The following is a 23,756-nucleotide window of genomic DNA, read 5'->3' as shown; positions in this document are numbered from 1 at the left end:
ACATTCATTTGTTTACATATTGTTTACATATTGTTATAATTCATATATCATGAAATCAACACAGGACTGTCTCTGAGGAGCATGGAGATGAGGAGGAATTGACTACTCCTATAAGACTTCTAAGGTTACTTGGGGGCAAAGTCATTCATCCAGACCATCATGGTTAAGTTCCTTCATTCTATTAGATGGTTTCAACCCTGTTTTAGTTGTTCACATTGGGTGATTTGAACTGTCAGTCTATTTGTCTGAATCAGCAAAATCACTGTTCTGCAGGAAATTTGCCAGAGAATATGACCTCATATATTTTATAATCTCCAACTCATATCAAACTGGGTTTTGTTCTATTTTTTTTTTTTAGTTTTTTCTTCCAACTCTTATCAAAGTTACACAAAGTAACACTCCCTGAAGATTGCATCCTAAAAGATACATAAATTTATTCATCTCTGTAATTTTTCTAGATTTGATCCTAGACCAAACCAAAAACATCATTCATTAAGCTGGAAAAATATCTTGGCAGTGTTTTTTGTTTTGTGTACATGTGGTCTGTTTTCTTTAGATAAGCCCCAATATGCCCATAAAATTGCTTTTACTAAATTGAGCTTTGTTATGATGTCCTCTGCTTACTTATTATTGATTTTATGGGTGAGATAGATGCAAGCAAGTTGCCTCTGCAGTCACTCTGCCAGCCCTTCACAAGCCCCATGGGAGAAAATTTTCTCAAGCCCTCAGTGAAAGGAAGAGCTTTGCCTCTCCCAATCCAATGGCCTTCTTATTTTATAGAACACAAGTAACATGAGTACCTGCCCAAAGCAATTTAATTCAACTGAACTTACTAATTTTTTTAATTTTACTTCAACTTTTTAGAATTTCTTCTCACATAAATTTAAAATAAAACACTGTAAAAGACCCACTGTTAAAGTGGAATGCTTTTATATCCTGACACTTTACTGAATTCCTGTATAAGTTCTAGCAGTTTTGGAGTGGAGTCTTTTGGGTTTTCCACATATAGTATCATATCATCTGCGAAGAGTGATAATTTGACTTCTTCTTTGCCGATTTGGATGCCTTTAATTTCCTTTTGTTGTCTGATTGCTGAGGCTAGGACCTCTAGTACGATGTTGAATAGCAGTGGTGATAATGGACATCCCTGCCGTGTTCCTGACCTTAGCGGAAAAGCTTTCAGTTTTTCTCCATTGAGAATGATATTTGCGGTGGGTTTTTCATAGATGGCTTTGATGATATTGAGGTATGTGCCCTCTATCCCTACACTTTGAAGAGTTTTGATCAGGAAGGGATGTTGTACTTTGTCAAATGCTTTTTCAGCATCTATTGAGAGTATCATATGGTTCTTGTTCTTACTTTTATTGATGTGTTGTATCACATTGACTGATTTGCGGATGTTGAACCAACCTTGCAGCCCTGGAATAAATCCCACTTGGTCGTGGTGAATAATCTTTTTAATGTACTGTTGAATCCGATTGGCTAGTATTTTGTTGAGTATTTTCGCATCTGTGTTCATCAAGGATATCGGTCTATAGCTCTCTTTTTTGGTGGGATCCTTGTCTGGTTTTGGGATCAAGGTGATGCTGGCCTCATAAAATGAGTTTGGAAGTTTTCCTTCCATTTCTATTTTTTGGAACAGTTTCAGGATATAAAATCAATGCACAGAAATCAGTTGCATTTCTCTACACCAACAGCAAGACAGAAGAAAGAGATATTAAGGAGTCAATCCCATTTACAATTGCATCCAAAACCATAAGATACCTAGGAATAAACCTAACCAAAGAGACACAGAATCTATACTCAGAAAACTATAAAGTACTCATGAAAGAAATTGAGGAAGACACAAAGAAATGGAAAAATGTTCCATGCTCCTGGATTGGAAGAATAAATATTGTGAAAATGTCTATGCTACCTAAAGCAATCTACACATTTAATGCAATTCCTATCAAAGTACCATCCATCTTTTTCAAAGAAATGGAACAAATAATTCTAAAATTTATATGGAACCAGAAAAGACCTCGAATAGCCAAAGGGATATTGAAAAAGAAAGCCAACGTTGGTGGCATCACAATTCCGGACTTCAAGCTCTATTACAAAGCTGTCATCATCAAGACAGCATGGTACTGGCACAAAAACAGACACATAGATCAATGGAACAGAATAGAGAGCCCAGAAATAGACCCTCAACTCTATGGTCAACTAATCTTCGACAAAGCAGGAAAGAATGTCCAATGGAAAAAAGACAGCCTTTTCAATAAATGGTGCTGGGAAAATTGGACAGCCACATGCAGAAAAATGAAATTGGAACATTTCCTTACACCACACACAAAAATAGACTCAAAATGGATGAAGGACCTCAATGTACGAAAGGAATCCATCAAAATCCTTGAGGAGAACACGGGCAGCAACCTCTTCGACCTCTGCCGCAGCAACATCTTCCTAGGAACAACGCAAAAGGCAAGGGAAGCAAGGGAAAAAATGAACTACTGGGATTTCATCAAGATCAAAAGCTTTTGCACAGCAAAGGAAACAGTTAACAAAATCAAAAGACAACTGACAGAATGGGAGAAGATATTTGCAAACGACATATCAGATAAAGGACTAGTGTCCAGAATCTATAAAGAACTTAGCAAACTCAACACCCAAAGAACAAATAATCCAATCAAGAAATGGGCAGAAGACATGAACAGACATTTCTGCAAAGAAGACATCCAGATGGCCAACAGACACATGAAAAAGTGCTCCATATCACTTGGCATCAGGGAAATACAAATCAAAACCACAATGAGATATCACCTCACACCAGTCAGAATGGCTAAAATCAACAAGTCAGGAAATGACAGATGCTGGCGAGGATGCGGAGAAAGGGGAACCCTCCTACACTGTTGGTGGGAATGCAAGCTGGTGCAGCCACTCTGGAAAACAGCATGGAGGTTCCTCAAAATGTTGAAAATAGAACTGCCCTATGACCCAGCAATTGCACTATTGGGTATTTACCCTAAAGATACAAATGTAGTGATCCAAAGGGACACATGCACCCGAATGTTTATAGCAGCAATGTCCACAATAGCCAAACTATGGAAAGAACCTAGATGTCCATCAACAGATGAATGGATCAAGAAGATGTGGTATATATACACAATGGAATACTATGCAGCCATCAAAAGAAATGAAATCTTGCCATTTGCAACAACATGGATGGAACTAGAGCGTATCATGCTTAGCGAAATAAGTCAAGCAGAGAAAGACAACTATCATATGATCTCCCTGATATGAGGAAGTGGTGATGCAACATGGAGGCTTAAGTGGGTAGAAGAATAAATGAAACAAGATGGGATTGGGAGGGAGACAAACCATAAGTGACTCTTAATCTCACAAAACAAACTGAGGGTTGCCGGGGGGAGGGGGTTGGGGAGAAGGGGGTGGGATTATGGACATTGGGGAGGGTATGTGATTTGGTGAGTGCTGTGAAGTGTGTAAACCTGGTGATTCACAGACCTGGGGATAAAAATATATGTATATAAAAAATATATGTTTATAAAAAATAAAAAATAAAAAAAATAAAAAAAAAAAAAAGTGGAATGCTTTTAGATATATATATATATATATTTAATATATATATATTTAATTAAATATTTAATTAAATATATATATATATTCACCATGTTTCCAGAGACATGAACTCTACTATGCCCACTGTCATTTTCCTGTCTTTTTTTTTCTTTTAATATTTTATTTATTTGACAGAGAGAGATCACAAGGAGGCAGAGAGGCAGGCAGAGAGAAAGGGGGAAGCAGGCTCCCTGCTGAGCAGAGATCCCGATGTGGGACTCGATCCCAGGACCCTGAGATCATGACCTGAGCCGAAAGCAACAGCTTAACCTACTGAGTCACCTAGGCGATTTTCTTGCCTTCTTGAAAGGATCAGCTCTCCTTGAAAGTCCCAGGGGTACTAACAAGGAAGCACGGGCACCTTAGTAACAGGGTCTCTTATTTTTAATATGTCACTTCAGCTCCTTGTTTATGGGCATAACCTTGTCAGTTGGTTGCCTTTGGTCAATGTGGGTCCTTGGTCTTCTTGATCAATGATGCCTGGCCTGCAACTTTCTAACATCACCATGTGGCTACTCTACCTCTGGCACCTCTCTCTGCCCTGTGTCACCTTAAACCAAACTGCATCATCAACTACATCAGCTGTCTCTACTCTGTCTGATCCAAATGGCAAAAAGAAAGAAATGGGCTGAAAAGGAAAAAAGATTTACAAGTGCAGGAGAAAAAAAAAATCAATCTTGAAACTCAATTTGATTATATTTTACTAGATATGTTCTAGAAATCTAAATTGCATATGTCTACTCATGCATTTTATTTAGCATATAAAATACAAATGCCATTTAGAAATTTCAGAAACACTAAATTCATTATGAGATAATATTTTAGTACATATATTCTTTGTCCTCTGGAGCTTAACTTTTAGAAAAATCAACCCTTATAAAGACAAACTGTTATCCTCAAGTCATATTATTCATATATGCACTTGCCATCAGTACATACGTGGAAGGAAAATAATTCTAATAGAAGTTCAAGAGACAGGAATAGAAAAATACAGTTTCAAAAACAATTCAACTGAACTAAATTACTTAAGAACTATTATTTCAGATTATTAAAGCTTCTTCATGGAAGTGATCATTCAAGAGAGTTACTGCCCAACTCATTCTCTAAGACTAGCATTACCCAGACACCAAAACCCAGATAAAAGATACAAGAAAAACAAAACAAAACAAAAACAAAACAGAAACAAAACTACACACCAATATCACTTATGAATATTGATATAAAAACCCTCAACAAAATATCAGCAAATCAAGTTCAGTGACATATTAAAAGGATTATATACTATGACCAAGTGGGATTTATTTCTGGAATGCAAGGATGGCTCAACATACCAAAATCAATGTAATACCACATCAACAGAATGAAGGGGGAAAAAAAAACATGATCATTAAAATTGATATAGAAAAAGTAGATAACAAAATTCAATTTTCATGATAAAAAACTCAGTTACCTAGGAAAAAAACAAACTATCTTCACATAATCAAGAACTGCTGTACTCACAAATACAGTATCAGGTTCAGATTAATAACCTACAGCAAGTAAACTAAACTCATTAAAAATTCCCCATGAGGAGTACTTACCTGCCAAAATTTTCTTGAATTGTTTAAACCATACATCACAGTGGTCTTCACTTAAATTAATAAGATCAAGTGTAGAATCTTTTAGTTTATTTTGTTCCTTTTTCAAGCAAATGAAGAGAGTGATACCTAGTAAAGTACCATTTCCCTGCTGCTTAGCAGAATAACGTCTTTTCAGTTTGACAGAGAATATGTCCTTGACTTCAATAAATTCTTCTTTACATTGATCATATTTCGAGTCACCTGGAAAAAAAAAATTCCAATCAAAACCATTGTGTCCGTATCTTCTATGTATGAATAACAAGAAGTGAAAATCCACAAAATCTTTATCATGTCTAATTTTACTGATCATGTTTTATGTCAATCCCTATGTGAGCTGGGGAGGGAAAAGAAGAAAAATTGAGTCTATTTTCCCAAGAATAAAAAAAGGGAAAAACGGCATTGAATCCCTGTTACACAAGGCCCAGCCCATTCAAAACTTGAAGATATTCAACAGAAGAATTTCAAGAACTTAAAGCAACATTTCAGTAATAGAAAGTTAGCATTATGCAAGAGACTCCTTGGCCCTCATAAGGACAGGAAAAATAAAGGGAAAAAGAGAATTCACTAACAGAAGTGAATTTATAAGAATTACAAAAGGCAAAGTGTAAGCAAAATGATAAACACATTCCAGGTAAAGTAAAACATGTAAAAAGGAAGCAGAGCAAAATTCCTGTATGAAACACTGTGAATCCCTGCCAGTCTAGAAAGATCGACCCACCTGAATATTACCACAGTCAGACTATATTTTAGAGTGCCATGAAATTTTACTGGCCATGTTTAACCACAGGTCAGAAAACATGTTTTGTAGCAAAAGACCATTTAACAGACTTTAACAGACCATTTAACAGACTCTCAAAGAAGAAGTGTTTTATACTTTCAAAGAGTACTTCTAAAATTTCCACCTGGCCAACACAGAATCACTTTCTGGACACTAAAAGGGTGTCCAGACACCCTTTAGCACACTAAAAGAGTGTGCGGGATACACGAAACATGGAAGTAGTCCAGGCCAGTGGTCCCTGAGAGAAGGCAAACGCAGGAGCCACAGGACTGCCCCAGGCTACTGCCTGGAGACCGTTACCAGGCCTCCATGTAAGTAGAGAGCCCTTGGTGGAGTGTGGTTGTCTTCATGGGTGAAGCAGGAATGAAGAGACCAGGAAAGCCACAATGACTAAGTTCACTAAGCCAGTTACTGGAGAGGAGAAAGTTGCAGGAAAGTGAATTCTGCAGAGGTCCTCCTTGAATCTTCAGCTGAGTATATATGACATAGGTGGGAAGCCACGGGGAGAGAACTACCCTAAGGATTAGAGAAAACAACGCTCAGAGATCACACAGGCACTCCCATCTGCCTAAGCAGAAGAATATGGAAATTTATGAGCCACTGAGGAGAGAACTTGGGAGAGTATGGCCTCCTTAGTGAGCTAACCAAATGTCGCTCTGATTCCACCTAACAAAGTTTAAAAGCAAACCTCAAGAGGATTAAATTGTTTCCGAGTAACTTAACTACATCCTAGAATAAAGACCAAGATGATTATAGGCATATAAAAGTAGCCACCAACTTTACACAGCAAAATTCACAATCTCTTTCATTTGATCAAAGATCACTCAATCAAAAAAGCAGGGGCACCTGGGTGGCTCAGTGGGTTAAAGCCTCTGCCTTTGGCTCAGGTCATGATCTCAGGGTCCTGGGATCCAGCCCCACATGGAGCTCCGTGCTCAGTGGGAATCTGCTTCTCCCTCTCCTCTGCCCCTCACCCCGCAACCCCCAGCTCATGCACTCTCTCTCTCTCTCTCAAACAAAAAAAAATCGTAAGAAAAAAAAACCCACTGCATGCATGGGGTGCCTGCATGGCTCAGTCAGTTCAGCATCCGGCTGTTTGAGCTCAGGTCATGATCTCATGGGTCATGAGACTGAGCCCCACGTCAGGTTCTGCATTCAGTAGGGAGTCTGCTTGCTGATTCTCTCCCTCTGCCCCCTCCCCCTTGCACTTGTACCTGCTCTCAAATATATCTTTAAAAAAAAAAAAATCGCAGTGCATTTAAGAAAGCAGGAAAAAAAATGATCCAGAGGAAAAAAGTCAAGAGAAGCAGCTGCAGAGACAACAGTAGCGCCCAGTAGCCACACAAGGCCCTCTCTCAGCTTCCTGCATCCTTTCACAGACTCCACTGGCATTGTCCAGTGGAGCAAGGACTTTCAGGTGCTTTGGGAAGTTGCTTCCCTGTATTCTGAGTGCGTCTCTCCCAACCATTCTGCAAATTACATCCGATGGTTCATAAAGCACACAAAGCATGGAAAAAGAAACAAGCCCTTTTCTCAGTATTTATGGTGGTGGGGTCAGATGAACCCTAAGTCAATTTGTTGGGCCTATCATTTCCTTAGAAAGTTCAGGCTTCAAGTCTGCGTTTGGTAACTTCTACTGTCAGCCAGAGACATGTGGCCAGGGTCTCTACAACACCTGGGGGGAACAAAGAGATCTTACATCTTTCCACTACCTTCAAGGATGAAGGAAGCAGGCTTGTCAAAGGTGCTCCTTCCAGGCTAATCTCATAATATTGATTATGACCTTGTCTCTTACACAAATTTAATTTTTTTTAATCTAGAATAACATACAATAAGTAAGTGTTCCAAGGAAGGATGAAAGGAAACCAAAAAAATGGAAAGGATGAAATAAAATCCTCTTTTCACTAGAAGACCTATATTATAATTTGAATTATTTACCCTGTGTGTATTTTACTTTGGCAATAAACAATTCAAGGACTATTCTAATTTAAAGCTTCTTGCAAATTGAAAATTTAAAGATTCTAAACCAACAACCAACATCAAACTTAGTAGTAAATACCAGAAGAATTTCTGGAAACAGTATAGGAATACTTATTATCACCCTTATTATTCCCAATTATTCTGGACATCTGGTCAATACTATGTGAAAGAAAAACAAATAAAATTTGGTGGTGAAAGGGACAGAAGGGGGGCTAAAATCATAGCTTTTTACAGATGATATCACAATATGTTTGCAAAACCCACAAGAATCCACTTAAAATCACTAGATCTAATAAGAATACCCAGTAAGGAAGCTGGTTACAAATATTTCAATACCCAGGAAGAGGGCAGAACGGGAATAAAGAGATAGATCCCTTGCCAATTAACATATTTTACCTAGGAATAAATTCAGCAAAATGATTCTGGACTTGCTATTCCAAATGCTATTCCAAACATACTGAGAAACAAAGAACAGAATAAATGAAGAGCTATTAAGTTTTGAGATTACATTTTTTTCCATGCATATTCTCATTATTAAGTAACCACTTATAATGCTATAAGTGGCATTCCAGTCAAAATCTCCATGGTATTTTCTTTAATGTAAGGGGCAAGGAAACCAATCAAATGATTTGCAAATCTTCTTGGAATAAATGTATTATATCAATGAAGAAATGTTTTAAATGTACAGTAATGGGGGGAGTATATGCCTCATCAGATATTGATATTTTGTAAAGCTGTAATAATTAAAACATCTAGGAATAGATAAAAGAATGGTTCAAAGAAACTTGTGTACATTTAAAAAGTCACTAATGTGATAATGGTGGCATCTAAGCTCAGTGGGAAATATTCAGTAAAAGGTTATTTAGAATGGGTTAATTTTTTGAAAAGGAAAAAAATAGAACCCTATTTCATAATATGGACCAGTTTTTCTAGATTAGAAAAAACTTTATATAACCATAAATTAGTAAAGTCCTAAGAGTGACAGTAAAGGCAGACATACAGAGACTGAGATATTTAACATAAAAATTATCCAATGCAGACCTGAAACTAATATAACAGTATCTTAAATATACTTTAATAAAGAAAGAAAAAAATTATTCCATCGCCTATAGAGACCTAAAGAACCATACATAGATGTCACAAGCAGAAGCCAACCAGGCAGAAATATCTGCAACATACGACAGTTAAATAATCTATTTAATCAAGAAACAAAACACTTCAGTGGCAAAGTATATAAAAGACCCAAGCAGGCATTTCACAAAAGAAGAAATGCAAATTGACCAATAGACATATGAGAAAGTTCAATCTAATTAGTAATCAAAGAAATGCAAATTAAAACAACAAGATACCAGTTTTTGCCTTTTAGATTGGCACAAGATCAAAAATCCTGCTTCACAATGGTGCTGGTAAAAGCAACCAATCCCAGAGCTGGTGGGCATGCAAAAATGGTAACTGCTGGAGAACAAGTTGGAAATATGTATCAAAAGATTTCAAAATGTTAATTGCAGCAGTGTTTATAATAGCAGAAATATTTAAAGCAATGTTCCTGTTCTTCAATAGGAGAATGGTTGGATCATAGTTTTGTACAGCTCATAAATGAGCAAGTTAGAACTCTAGAGACATTCACGGCAAGAGGTATGAAGAAAGAGAGCAAAAGCAAAGTAGTAGTCAGAGGAATTTAATCTCACTTTCATTAAGAAGGAAAAACAAACTCCAGTAGAGAACACACAACAATTTGTCCTATTAAAGACAAATATGAAGGAGTAGGAGATTAATTTTTTCCTGTAAATCTTCATAACTTCCCTCTCCATAATCAGCATTACTTTTATAATTTTTTAAAATGTAGAAAAGGAAAAATGCCTTAACATGCACCTATTTTTGGTCCAACAATTTACTTTCAGGAAACTAACCTAAGGGAATAAATAATACGCACAATTTAGCTAAAAGAATCCTTCCCCTAGAATTGAGTGAAACTTAGAAACTAACTAAATGAATAACAGAATTTTGGTTCTGTAAAATCTACTCATATAATAAAATGCTATTCATCCATTAAAATGTAGAAATCAGACTAGAAAAGTATCTAAAATAGCAGAGCACATTGCCATTACTGTTTTGTATTTATTTACTGAATACATCATGTATGTGTAATATATGAAAATATATGAAAACTTGAAATAGATTGTGATTTCGTTTGCGTATATGAATTTCTGATTTTTCTACAATGAGAATACTTCTGTTATCAATTGAAGAAGATGATTTCCTTTGCTCATCTTTAAATAGTTCCTTAATGTTACTTGTTTTTTAAAAATTCCATTCCCTAAAAAGGGTAGCTAACATTTACTGAGCATGTGCTATATGCCACATATGGCCCTATAGGCCGACATAAACGCCTTCTTCAAGTAAACAAGTTCTCATCTGACCCTCTAGATCTGTTTTTTAAATCCAGTCGAACCTAAAACACTGGGCAAACCATCATGATGTCTCTACCAGCAAGACAACGAATGTATCCATTAACAGAGTAGTACGTGATCAGACTGAGGGGACCGTCAGAGAAACAGGAAGTGGGACTGCAGCGGCCAGGAGGGCAGAGTGAATGTTCTGAGAACTTCTGTAACACTGATGCTTAGTTCCTGCTCTCCTTACTCAGGCTTCTCATCTCTTTCTCTGCTTTCGTCCAGATTCAAACTCAGGGTTTTTACTTGCTGAAGTGAAGAGAAGAGACTAAAAGAAAGACCTAAAGGTTCAGGGAAAACGCTTCCCTTTAATTTGGAAGGAAAAGAAGGGCAATTGATCCTTGAATAAAACATTTACCAGGACGTCGGGGTGACTCAATGACCTCTGCTTTTGGCTGGGGTCATGATCTCAGGGTCCTGGGATCAAGCCCCACAGTGGGCTGCTCAGTGGGGAGCCTGCTTCCCCCTTTCCCTCTGCCCGCCTCTCTACTTGTGACCTCTGTCAAATTAATTAATTAATTAATTAATTAAAACAACAACGACATCTAACAAATTTCTTGACAATAGATGAATGTTCCTTATCCTTATTTTCCTCAGCAGCTATACCGATCTCTCAGGTACCAGTTTCCTACGTAGAATTTCTGGTTATTTCTGCAATGCTGATCATTTACATAAGTAAATCTGCCCAATTTTCTAAAATGGGATTCATTTAATTCTGAATATAGTTGTTTCCTAACACTTGAAGATGTGTCTAGTATTACTGCTTTACAGAAAACTGTTTTCATTCTGAATATGGTCTTTGGGAATAAAACTTGTTAGAATTCTGTGAACTTGAATTTAAACTATTTAAAGGCTTGGAACTGCCTAACTATTGTTTAATCAGACTAATCAGATACTAGATTAGGTGGTGCTTTTCTAGGTCTTTGTTTTTGAAGTTCTTAAGATACGAGCAGCAGTGGACCAGCTGGCTCTGTGGGGCAGCACAACACTGGCTTCCCAGACTTGAAAGAGAGCGAAGGCCAAAGGTTCCTCAGGTTTCTAGGTGGAAAGCCCTGAGGCTAACTCCCCAGGGAAGGCTGAAGGTTCTGGAGATCATCTGATAGGATAAACTGAAAAATCCAAGGTTATTGTGTCTCCCTGATCCCCACTCAAAAACACTTACTCTTTGGGACACACTTGGAATACACAAACATTTATGAGAAACAAGATTAAAGGGGGGCGGGGGACCCCTCAGAGAGAGAAGACTATTGCTATAGGTCTATAAAACTGACCACTTCTCTATACCCTTTTGTAGTAATACCTTACCAAGATTCTGACTCATTTTATTCTCCCTATCAACCAGAAAAATACTGCTTTTTATATATAAACTACTTATAAATTTATAAATGCTAAACAAAAAATGTGGTCCTGTATCTCTGCTTAAATTTTCATCCAGAGAAGAACTGCTTGAATCCCCATGCCACCTACCTCTGTTATAATACAACCAATTTCCACCACAAATAAAAGCAAATTTTTTCTGGATGCAAAAGCCACATTTCCATGTACAACCGAACACAGGCAGACAGCATGTTACAAGATGAGTTAACAAAAACAAAACAAAACAAAAAAACTTTGGGGCATGTATTTTAAATGCAACTTTAATTTTACCTTAATGTTAAGAGATCTCTTTATTGGTGAAAAATGTGGAATAAAACTTCATCCATAAAATAATATCTGATAATAGTAGATAAAAATATGGAAATCCTCTGTATACTTTTTTTCAGGTTATGAAAATGTAATCCTTACAGATGACATATAATTTTTCTTTGTGGCATGTGGTTTATTATTTGAAATCTATTGGTTCATTAGTATCATATTGGTTATAGCTAGTTGTTTCAGAACATTAACTGTCCTCTCACATTACTTACAGAGATACTGGGGACCATCTGTTCTTGCAAGGGATTTAAGTATATGTCTATTGGATATCATGCTATTTATTTAATTCAGCACCCACTTCCTATTGTTGTATTTTCTTGGGGAGAAAAGTCAATTTAATTACAGGGAATAAAGATAACCTCTCCTAGCAGGTTACCCCGTCACCATGAGAGCAAGGCAGGACCTGCTCAGAGTAGGTTACAGTGGTTAACAAGAAGAGTAAAACCAACAACACTTAAGAATATTTAACAAAGGTTTAACAAAAATAGAACAGTGAATGGCACGTTTAAAAATATTACTGTAAGCCTAGGGCTTGTCTAAATCAATCTTGGCACATCTGTCTGATGCAGACCGTAAACAGGATTAGAGCTGGATTTATCTGCTTGGCGCTAATTGTGCTCACAGTTTCTGCACATGTCCACTCTTTAAAATACTGCCTAAAAAACGGGCCTGCCTGATAGATGGCTCCCACAACATAGTGTATACACACGCTTATGCTATATTAGATGGTTAAGCAATGTGATGTCTAACAATTTTTTTTTGGCTCTTCAGAATTACTTATCTAATCCCCTAATTAAAAATACAAAATTCTGTTTGAATACACCACATACTGAGATAAATCTGTGAAGCAGGGGACCAATAAATTTGAATACACTTTAATTGTAAGAAGAAAACACAATTTAATTGTTAATAATCAGGTTAAACCAGGGTTTAAACAAATAGGGCTGCTCCTGTAGTTTACTACAAAACCTTCACAATGCATTACTACCTTCAAGAATCATGACATAACATTTGTTAACAGAGAAAGTGTCTAAATACATATGCATATCAAAAGTGACAAGAAATAGCACTCTAAATAGCACAAAAAAAAATTATACAGGAAATTTTAAACTTATCATTTACAGGAAGAAATAGATAAACTGCCAATCCAATGTCCAAAAGTCACATTTTTATCACACCAAATAAAAAATTAATACTCAATTTCTACCTATAGTTTTTTTCTACTTAGTTCTTTTTATCACCTGTAAACAGCTTAGATACTTTAAAGAATTTAAGCACCTGGAGATAGTTAGGTATTTTTTCAAGAAGTCCAAAATGAACTAGTCAGTCAAAAATATCTAATATTACTCTTTGATTTACAAATCTGAAATACACATGACATATAATTCCTTATTCAAAATAACATTTAATGCCTAGGATACAAAGTGATGTTAGCAGTTTTAAAGTACTTGGTCTATTTATTCAATCATGAACACCACATAAAATGGATACTTTATAAAAGAATAAAATTGAAAATTTAGCTTAATTTCTAGTCAGACAATTTTCTGTTCTAAAGATTTTCCTTCATATGTAACTTATTCATGTTCTGAGTTTCTTGGCAAGCTCGTAAAAAACAGTTTTCCCCTAAATCTCTTTACTACTATAGCATTACTAAAAAGGTAGATCTGTACTTTTATTTTATACAGACAAATAATTCATCAGGAGAAACTGGCAAATTAGGTCAATCATTTCAATACTTAAACCAAAACACTCATCAGCAATTCTCAGTGTCGAGTCTCGGGGATTCTCTAGGATCAAAATGATTTTTATCATACTACTAAACATGCTAGTTGTCTTTCTCTTTTTTCTTTCTTTTCTTTCTTTTTTTTTTTTTTTAGAATTATTTATTTGACAGAGAGAAAGAGCACAAGCAGGGGAAGCAGCACAGAGAGGGAGAAGCAGGTTCCCCACAAAGGAGAGAGCCTAACGTGGGGTTTAACCCCAGGATCCCGTGATCATGACCTGAGCCGAAAACAGACGCTTAACCGACTGAGCCACCCAGACAACCTGTTAATTGTCTTTTTCACCATGTTGGCATTTGCACTGAAGGCGCAAGTGCAGAAGTGTTAAAAAGCTCTGGTGTCAGCATGAATCAAGGCAGTGACACTTTTACCAGTAATTCTTGCATTCTTCACCAAACCTCAAACTCCCAGTTTAAAAATAAAAAGGTCCTAATTAATTAATTAATTAATTAATTAAAAAAATAAAAATAAAAATAAAAAGGTCCATTTCACTAAACTGTCCTTGGTGAAATAGAAGTGCTAATTAAAAAAAAAAAAAAATCTCTACCCTGGGAGGCACCTGGGTGGCTCCGTGGGTTAAGCTCTGACTGTTGATTTCAGCTCAGGGTCATGAGTTCCAGCCCCGAGTGGGGAAACGAGCTAAGCAGGGAATCTGCCTGACAGTCTTTCCCTTTCCCTCTGCCCTTCCACCCCCTGCACACACGCACGTAGGCACTTGCTGTCTCAAATCTTTAAAAAAATAAAATTAAAGTAAATAAAAATCTCTACCCTGGACTATATTTCTTTTTAAGTTACATTAAATGTAATTTTAATATACATGCTTTACACATACAGCATGTCTGCTACAAACAAAAGTGAGGATTCTCTCCAGGAAAAGCACTTACACCATTTGAGCTGCTGTCAAACTAGCTGGTTTTGTGGAACACTATTTTTACTTCAAAGATCGACTGGTAGACCATGGTATTCAGACATGAGTATTTGGTGAACATTTTCTGGGAAAAGAGCAAAGTGAGCCAATCATTCAAGAAAAGCAATTAAAAATGTTGTCAATGACAAAATTCAAGCTTTAGAGCAAAAATTAAAACTTTACAAAACTTGAATCTATGACAATAAGCTTGACAGCTTCCCAATACTTCAAGAATTTTCTCATGAGACTGGTGGTCATATTAATATATCTGATATTTTTAAAATATTGGGTAATATAATGTGTCAACATCTGGAAACTCTATTTAACTTCGTATATACACTTAACTTTCCATACAACCAATGCAGGATGTTCTAAAAGCATGCATGAGTAAAAGATTCATTCAAAGGGCAAGACAGACCAATCAATTTTCAAATAGACTGCAAAGGTTCATTAGAATGTTTTCAGATTCAACACTGTCACTAATCTTAATAAACTGGCACTTAAGTTTTGCTGTAGTTTCAAAGAAGGATATCTGCAATTACCTGAAAACATTAAAATACTTTCCTTCTTCCAAACACACATCTATGTGAAAATGGATTTTCCTTATACACTTAAACCAAAACAACATATTCACAACAGATTGAATATAAGCACAATCCTGAAAATTCAGCTGTCTTAAATTAAGCATCCTATTAAAGGCAGCTAAGTTTTCTATTAAAGACATTTGAAAAAACATCTAAGATAATGAAGTGGCATTGTTTTTTAATTTTTTTTATTTTAGAAAATATTCTTAATAAAAATATTTTATGTTAAAATGCAATGAATTTATTTCTGTTTATTTAATAAATACTTTAAATGTCTAATTCCTAGTAAGTGCCAATTAGTATGATTTACAGAAACAAAAGCTCTTTGTGCTTTTCAATAATTTCAGACGGTAAAGTGGTCCTGAGACTGAAAACCTCAAAAACCCCTCGTCTGTAGTGTGGTAAGCATAGTCTAACCTTAAGAAAGTGTAGCCTAAAGACAGTACGATCATGCCCTCATCTTTAATCTATTTTTAATCAAATATCTAAAATACTAGATTATTTCTAGACACTGCTATGAGTCCCTATTACATCTGAAAACTAGCAAAATAAAAGTACATTTCAAAATTTCATATCCTATATTCCATATTCACCGATCACATTCTATAGCAGGCCTTATCATGCAATGTGATTGGGTTCTGTCATTTTCACTTCTGCAGGAGCAACAAGGTGCTCTTTTCACTGGGACAATTATTCCTCAACTTTATGATCTCCTTAGATATTTGCCTCTATATTTTACATATCCACTTCCATCATGATTCCCTAAGAAAAACATTGATAAACAGCACCAATATAAAATAGGGTCTTGATTCATCTTCATCTCCTACTCTAGTTGTTTGGGGGCATTACCTGTTCAGGTATGTATATCAGTTCATGTGATATACAGTTCATATACATCACACCAGATGGCCTTTGTGCAGATACCCCTTGAACCTCAGAAGTATGGTAATTCATCTTCCTTTTTCTAGTCTCAGAAAATCACTTCAGCTGTATCTTAATTGTCCTCCTAGTTGTCTCTAATCTCTGTATCCTAGCACCTAGCCCTATGCTTCAGAGACAGGCTTGGTTTCCAATTCAAGTTTGCCATTGACTGTCTTTACCATCAGTCAGATAATATCCCAATCATACTATATGCACTTCAACCTCTGAACCTTTGCTCCTTCATTTTCCAGCAATTGGAAGGTCCTCTTGACTCTATTCTTTTCAAACATTAACCATCTATCATAGCACATTAACAAAATCCTTCATTTCCCAGCCGCTCTGAGATCCTATGGCCCATACACAGACGAGATTCAGTCACATATCAGAAGTTCCTCACCTACCACACTATGAAGGCACAAAGGACTTTCAAAGCCTCTTAAGAACTTAAGTTATATATTTTTTTCATACTAACTAAACAATGGTTCAAAAATACTAATGGGAGGGGCGCCTGGGTGGCTCAGTGGGTTAAGCCTCTGCCTTTGGCTCGGGTCATGGTCCCAGGGTCCTGGGATCGAGCCCCGCATCAGGCTCTCTGCTCAGCGGGGAGCCTGCTTCCTTCTCTCTCTGCCTGCTTCTCTGCCTACTTGTGATCTCTGTCTGCCCAATGAATAAATAAAATATTAAAAAAAAATACTAATGGGAGAGGGACTAGATAAAGAAGAAAATGTAACAGTTTAGGCTAAGCCCCCAAATTTACTATTTCACCATATTTGAGCACCTACTATACTCCAGGCACTTTTGTGTACACATTAAAGCCCCTCTGGAAAACAGTATGGAGGTTCCTCAAAGTTTAAAATAAAGCTACCCTATGACCCAGCAATTATACTACTAGGTATTTATCCAAAGGATACATAGTGATTAGAAGGGGCACCTGCACCCCAATGTTTATAGATGCAATGTCCACAACAGTCAAACTGTGAAAAGAGCCCAGATGTCTACCGGCGGATGAATGGGTAAAGAAGAAATGTTATCTATACACAATGGAATATTATGCAGCCAGCAAAAATGAAACCTTGCCATTTTCAACTACGTGAATGGAACTAGAGGGTATAATGCTAAGTGAAATAAGTCAGTCAGATAAAGACAAGTATCTATGATCTCAATGATATGTGGAATTTAAGAAACAAAACACATGAACATAGGGGAAGGGAAGGAAAAATAAAATAAAATGAAAACATAGGGCGGCAAACCATAAGAGATTCTTTACTATAGGAAATAAACTGAGGGTTGCTGGAGGTGGAGTGGGTGGGGGGATGGAGTAAGTGGGTGGTGGGCAATAAGGAGGGCACTTGAAGTAATGAGCACTGGGTGTTGTATGCAACTCATGAATCACTAAATTCTACTCTGAAACTGATGTAATTAAATTGACATCAAATAAAAAATTTTTTAAATGCTAATATGAACTCGACAATCTCCATGGACAACTGTTTCTATAAGAACAAAGGTAAAGGAATTTTTCATCTTTCATTACCTGGAACTTGCTGGGCTTTAGGAATGGAACTATATATATCTGAGCCAGAGTGATGGCTTCCATTGCCAGTATCTAAAAAAGCCTGGATCTGGGCTTTTAGCTTGTGAAGGCCCTTATACTTCAACTCCTGGACACTTTTTTCTTCTGAGGACCTCAAAGATTTTTTTCAATCTTTGTTTTCACCTTTGCCATTACTACCAATCAACACATTATTGTGCAGTTCAAATCCCACACTATCTCACAGTAGTCACAATGAAGCTATCTCACAGCCCTCCAGATAATCTGATGGGGTTTGCTACTGACAGACACTGAGAAGCTCACTTTTATTACCCCTCCCATTCAGGTTTACCCTTAAGATGGTCATTATTCTCTCCCAAGATAAAAAAAAAAAAAACAGAGTAATTATTCAAAGTCCAGGGTAACTGAACTTATTAGCACATGCAGCTCTGTGTTGTTGGAAGGGAATAGGGCCATTACGTGAGAGACTCAGCAGTAATTTTTACTCGATGAAGAGACCAGTCCTAGTACCAGAAAGGAAGAAGTTCATCTGAGGAGCCAAGACACCTCAGGAACAGAATGCCACAGTCCTGACCATCCGGAAAGGGACTAGAAGAGATTCACATGATCGGCCTGCAGGACACCCGAACTTACAATCAGTCTACCTTCCGATGCCAGAAATGGCCCTCCTGCGGGCAAGGAATCACTGCGCGTGTGGGAGGAAGGGAGGATAAAGAGCGATGCCAGAAGCTGCATATACTAACCGTACAAAAGCAAACTTAACACAAATACACATATTTACAAGAGCCAAGATATGGACACAATCTAAATGTCCACGGATGGATAAACATAAAGAAAATGTGATACACACACATCGTGAAATATTGTTCAGCCATAAAAATAAAAAATCTTGGCTTTTGTGACAATATAGATGGAACTCGAGGGTACTGTGCTAAGAAGGGAGACATCAAAAACGGACAAATACCACATCATCCCACTTAAATGTGGAATTAAAAAACAAAAAACAAAAAAACAAAAAATTGAGCTCATAGATACAAGGAACAGATTGATAATTACCAGAGGTGAGGGGTGGGCAAAATGGGGGAAGGGGGTCAAATGGTATAAACTTCCAGTTATAAAATAAATAAGTCATGGAGATATAAGGTAGAGTGTGGTGACTAGGAATACTATACTGCGTATCTGAAAGTTGCCGAAAGTTCTTGTGACAGAAAAAATGTGTAACGATGTATGGTGATGGACGTTAACTAAACTTAGTGTAGTGATGTCAGAATACATACAAATGTCTAATCATTGTGTTCTACACCTGAAATTTCTATGTTCTATATCAATTACATGTCAATAAAAAATACACATAATTTGAGATTTTCTAAAAATATCCATAAGCCTTTATTCATTTGATGAGGATCTGTAAGCCCTAGATTTAGTGGAGACAAAGGAAAAGTGTTACATAATTTTAATATAGCCTATCATGGTTTTATTAAAAAATCCAATTAACTTTCAAGACAAAGTTCATGTTTATTTTTAAAATGCTAGGCACATGGGGGATATGGCTTTTATTTCATTTCCACCATTAACAGCAAAGAGTTGACAAACATGTTTGGTTTCTGTTTTGCTTTTGACATTCAAAAACTTTGGCTAAGTCAATCCAGCAAGAATTGATTTACTAAGAAAAAAAATTACAATGAAATTACCTATTAAATATAGTTAGATTCCCTCATTTATTTTCAGTTGGATGTAAGAAAATGTAAAGAACAAATTTAAGTCTTAGTAAACACACACACAAAAACTATAAATTATACTAGTCAGTTGATACCATCTAATCTATTCACACAAAATACGATCCTCTACCTGAAAAATGAAGTAAAAAATTTTTTTTAACATTTTGGAGTAGAAGTTAGAAGTTAATTTTTTTTTCTGAAAAATTGTATAGTGATTCAGAGAGTCCAGTATGCAAATAAGCTCCATGTTTGACCTTGGTGTTCTATACGTATGGTATTTAACGCAAATGTGTTCCCAATTTCAAATAGTTTCTCCTCCATGCATTTCATCATGCTAGGTTTTCTACCAGGTAGCTAGTACTACAATAAAAAGGCAAAATTAAAGGTAAAAGAAATGGTTACCTGAGAGTGTAAAAATTTTAGAGAAAACTTAAATATTCTAGATCAAGCATGTTATATACTTAGCTACACGATAGAATGTGTAATCAAAGCAAAATAGCTTATGGGATTACAGCAAGCCATCTCCTCTGCACTGTTCTACTACTGTCAGGTTTTTTTTTTAGAAAGATAAATTTGATACCAATACGATGTGACACAACTGCATCAAACCTTAATTTCACTCACAGTAAGAAGTCACAGGATTAAATAACACTGTGCAGTCTTTTAGAAAAGTTTATTGCTTCCAGATGGATTCAAGTTTCCTTTCAGCCCTGATTACATCTAATATGCACAGGGTGCCAACATTATAAAGGACAGAGTCAAAAATATCATTTATATAGATAGCAAGGGGCGGGGTGAAGGAACGTTAGCTCCCAAAGAGGTTGTGCTAGTCAGAGCCTGACTGTTTTAAGAAATAACAAACATTTAGTAAAAAACACCATCCTATATAAATGTCTTAAATAACGGCTGTCCCATAGAAAAACACAAATCTACAACAAAGTATCCATAAAATGACTCCTAGCTCAAGCTGCATGTTCTCTGCCCCCATGTTGGGTTGTGCCATGTGTCACACCGCATGAGGCTTGCTACCAAGATGTCCACCTGTGCCTCTGTGGCAGAAATGGTATCCATGTTTATTTCATTTAATAGCACTGTTGAATATAAGCCATTGTAATCAGATAAAAACCTTCAAAAATATGGACTACCTAAAGGCATGTTTGCTAAGTTTAAGGCTGCAAGTAAATTGCTGCTTGTACTTAAAACAGCATTTTCTTAAGCTACTTGAGTATCACTACCATAATAAATAAAATCCTCTCCATAAAACCCAAAGAAAGCTCTCCCCATAATGTGAAATAAAAAATAAAATCACATCTGCTCTATCTAGTCTGGGAAAGAAAAGCAATAAAAATTCATAATTGAAGAATGATTTCAGTCTGTAGATCAGGGGCCAACTTTTTAAAATACAGTACAACTCCAATCACATTTCCATTTTCTCATCTTCTTAAATTCAATTTTTCCAATGTTCTGAAAAAGTCATACAAATTACAAATTTGATTGAATATAAATGTTAAACAATTTATTATGTATCCTTCAAAAACAGATTAGCAATTTAAATAAAATTATGGTCTCAAAGCACAAAAGAAGAGAAAAATGATTCCTTTCTAAAAGTATATAAAATCTTTCCTGCTGGATTACCACTGGGAAAAGCGGTACTCCAATTATTCTACTCATACCTGTCTCCTGTGGATATCCAACCAAAACTAAGACAAATAACACTATGGCACTTGATTACATTTTCTTTAAAGAGAAATAAGTTCCTTTATGTAAGGCATATAATGGACATTAAAATCTCAGGTGGTTTTAATAAGCATTATTTACTTCTATTTTTAATTTTACAAGTGATACTTAAAATGGATATAAATACTAAATTTGTTTGTTTCAATTAGATCAAAATAGTGGCAATATCCTCGATCAGTTACTTTAAATGCTCAAAGACACAAAGTGATCAGAAAATGACTGAGTTATACCAAGAAGGGTTTTCAAGTTACACACTAAATCAATAACAGATCAATGAAACAGGTTCCAATCAATTAGGCTACCCAGCACTAAGGTATGTGTGTGTGTGTGTGTGTGTGTGTATCCTTATATATATATATATGAACAAGCCATGCAGATACAGGTTCAGAATCTCTCATTTGCAATTGCAAAATCCCCAAAGCTCTGAAAATTTTACATTTTTTCTTAAATCATTTGGGAGCAAAATCTGAGCTGCCCTCATTTTGTAGCAAAACTAAAACCAAACTGACAATGAAATTTTAAGTCTTTATTTATCCCACTTGGCATGGATATTCTTCATATCACTCAGGAATATTAATATTTGATTATGGGATGATACCTGAGGCTCACTGTGGGTGTTACATACACATAAAATATATGCCCCACACTAGCTTTCTAAAATTAGTAAACATCTGAATTTTAAGACATAGCTTGTTCCATAGGTTTCTGGGCAAATGGAACAGTAAGTAACCCAATATTTCATGTCAGAAATAATGTCATACTCACATGGTTGCAGAAATGCTGTTCAGTTTTGGATATAGTTCAGGAAATGCCACCAGATTTGTTGATAGACTAGACGCAGAAAGAGAGAGTAGAATCTAGCACATTTCCAAGTGTTTAGGGTGTGGGCAACTATAATGATGAAGTCTTCATACACTAAAATGGGAAGACCTACAGGAGGTGCATAGTTGTAGGTTGTAGGATGAAACTAGAATTTTAGAATATGCTAAGTCTGAGAAATCTATTAGAAAGCTAAGTTGACAACTAAGTAGGTTTATAAATCTGAAATTCTGACATGCCTGGACTAAAGATACAAATTTGAAGGTCATCAGCCTTTAGATAGTATTAGAAGCCTCCAACCAGAGGAGGTTGAATCAGAGAGAGAATGAAAGACTAAGAAGTCAGAGGACATACAAGGGAAAATGAGGACAACTAAGAAAGGAAACTTCAAAGAAGCAGGCCAGTGGGACAGGAGAGAACCAAAATTGTGACATCACTGAAGATAGGTAGAAAAAATTGTATTGAAGAGCACACTGCGATATTTTAAAACTCTGTCCATTGGTCAAGACAGATGAGTGCTGACTTTGACAAGTGAGCTGTAGAGTGATGGGAGTCAAGAGCCTGATCACAGAAGATTTAAGAAAGAATGAGAAACAAAGTGAAGATTGTAAATGTATAATTAGTCTAGACTAATAAATGAGGGGGTGTGGGAAAGACCAAAGAAATGGGACCAAGTACTCTACATAGATTATCTTAATTAATCCTCATAACAGTTCTGAAAGGTGGAAATTATCTCACTTTATAGATTAAGATGTACAAACTAAGATAAGTAGTGTGCCAATGATTTAATGAAAAAGCTAGATTGATTCTAAGCACATCTGATTATCAAAGCTTATCCTCATACTATTATACAGCTTCCTATGAATTTGCCATAAGAAATAAACATTGAGAAAATGCCATAGTCTTCCCGAAAAGGACACTGGTGTGGGAGTTAGGAGACCTTAATTTTAGCTCTAGCTTGGTCACCTATCTTGAGGCTAATCCTTTAACTTTGGAGCTTGATAGCTCATTCCTAAAACAAGGAGATGGGAACCGATTTATTTATTCATTGAACAAATATTTATTTGGTCCTTATTTGTTGCATAACACTATCCTAGGTGCTAAACAGTGATAAACAAAATTTTTTTAAAGGCAGAAACTTACCCTGTAGTAAGGATGATGACAAAGAATCTAATACTTTTTTCAGCTCTAAATGCTTTAATAGTTATTTAATAAATATTAATAGACAAATTTCATTCTAGGCTAGTGCCAAGAGGTTTACATTTACTCTATCACTGAAACCTTACAACAATGTAAGCTAGGTACTAGGAATATATCCCATTTTACAGGAGGGCGGGGGAGGGAGATAAGCTGAGAGCTAAATAACTTGCACACAGTCACACACACATGAAATGACAAAGCTTACATTCTAACAGTCCAACTCCAGAAACCAGTCCTTCAGTTGCTCTTAATAGATGGTTAGCTCCTATCTGAGTATTTCTTTTACTGTGCTTAACTTTCTTTCCCTGTTATTTTACTTTTCTTGGTGGTCTCTAAATGTTCAAAATGGCAAACAGTGAGGAGTGAGAGAGAAAAAGAAAAACAATGAAACTGCAGAAGT

The 23,756-nt window shown here is 36.1% G+C and overlaps 1 protein-coding gene across 4 annotated transcripts in view; it reads right to left on the bottom strand.

Moving 5' to 3' along the window:
- Window positions 1-23,756, bottom strand: part of CERKL (ceramide kinase like) — a 138,769-nt gene that overhangs the window by 90,255 nt on the left and 24,758 nt on the right. For 3 of the 4 annotated variants that reach the window (XM_059166866.1, XM_059166864.1, XM_059166865.1), the window contains exon 2: window positions 5,196-5,435. The exons of the other annotated variant lie outside the window; for it this stretch is intronic. In XM_059166866.1, coding sequence (XP_059022849.1) covers window positions 5,196-5,435 — 240 coding nt within the window. The remainder of the gene's footprint in view (window positions 1-5,195; window positions 5,436-23,756) is intronic. 4 annotated transcript variants of the gene reach the window in all.

Source organism: Mustela lutreola, chromosome 3 (assembly GCF_030435805.1).
Source record: "Mustela lutreola isolate mMusLut2 chromosome 3, mMusLut2.pri, whole genome shotgun sequence".
In the NCBI taxonomy this organism is placed as follows: Eukaryota; Metazoa; Chordata; class Mammalia; order Carnivora; family Mustelidae; genus Mustela; species Mustela lutreola.
The sequence above is the reverse complement of the archived record's forward strand: the minus strand, read 5'-3'. Positions and strand labels throughout refer to the sequence as shown.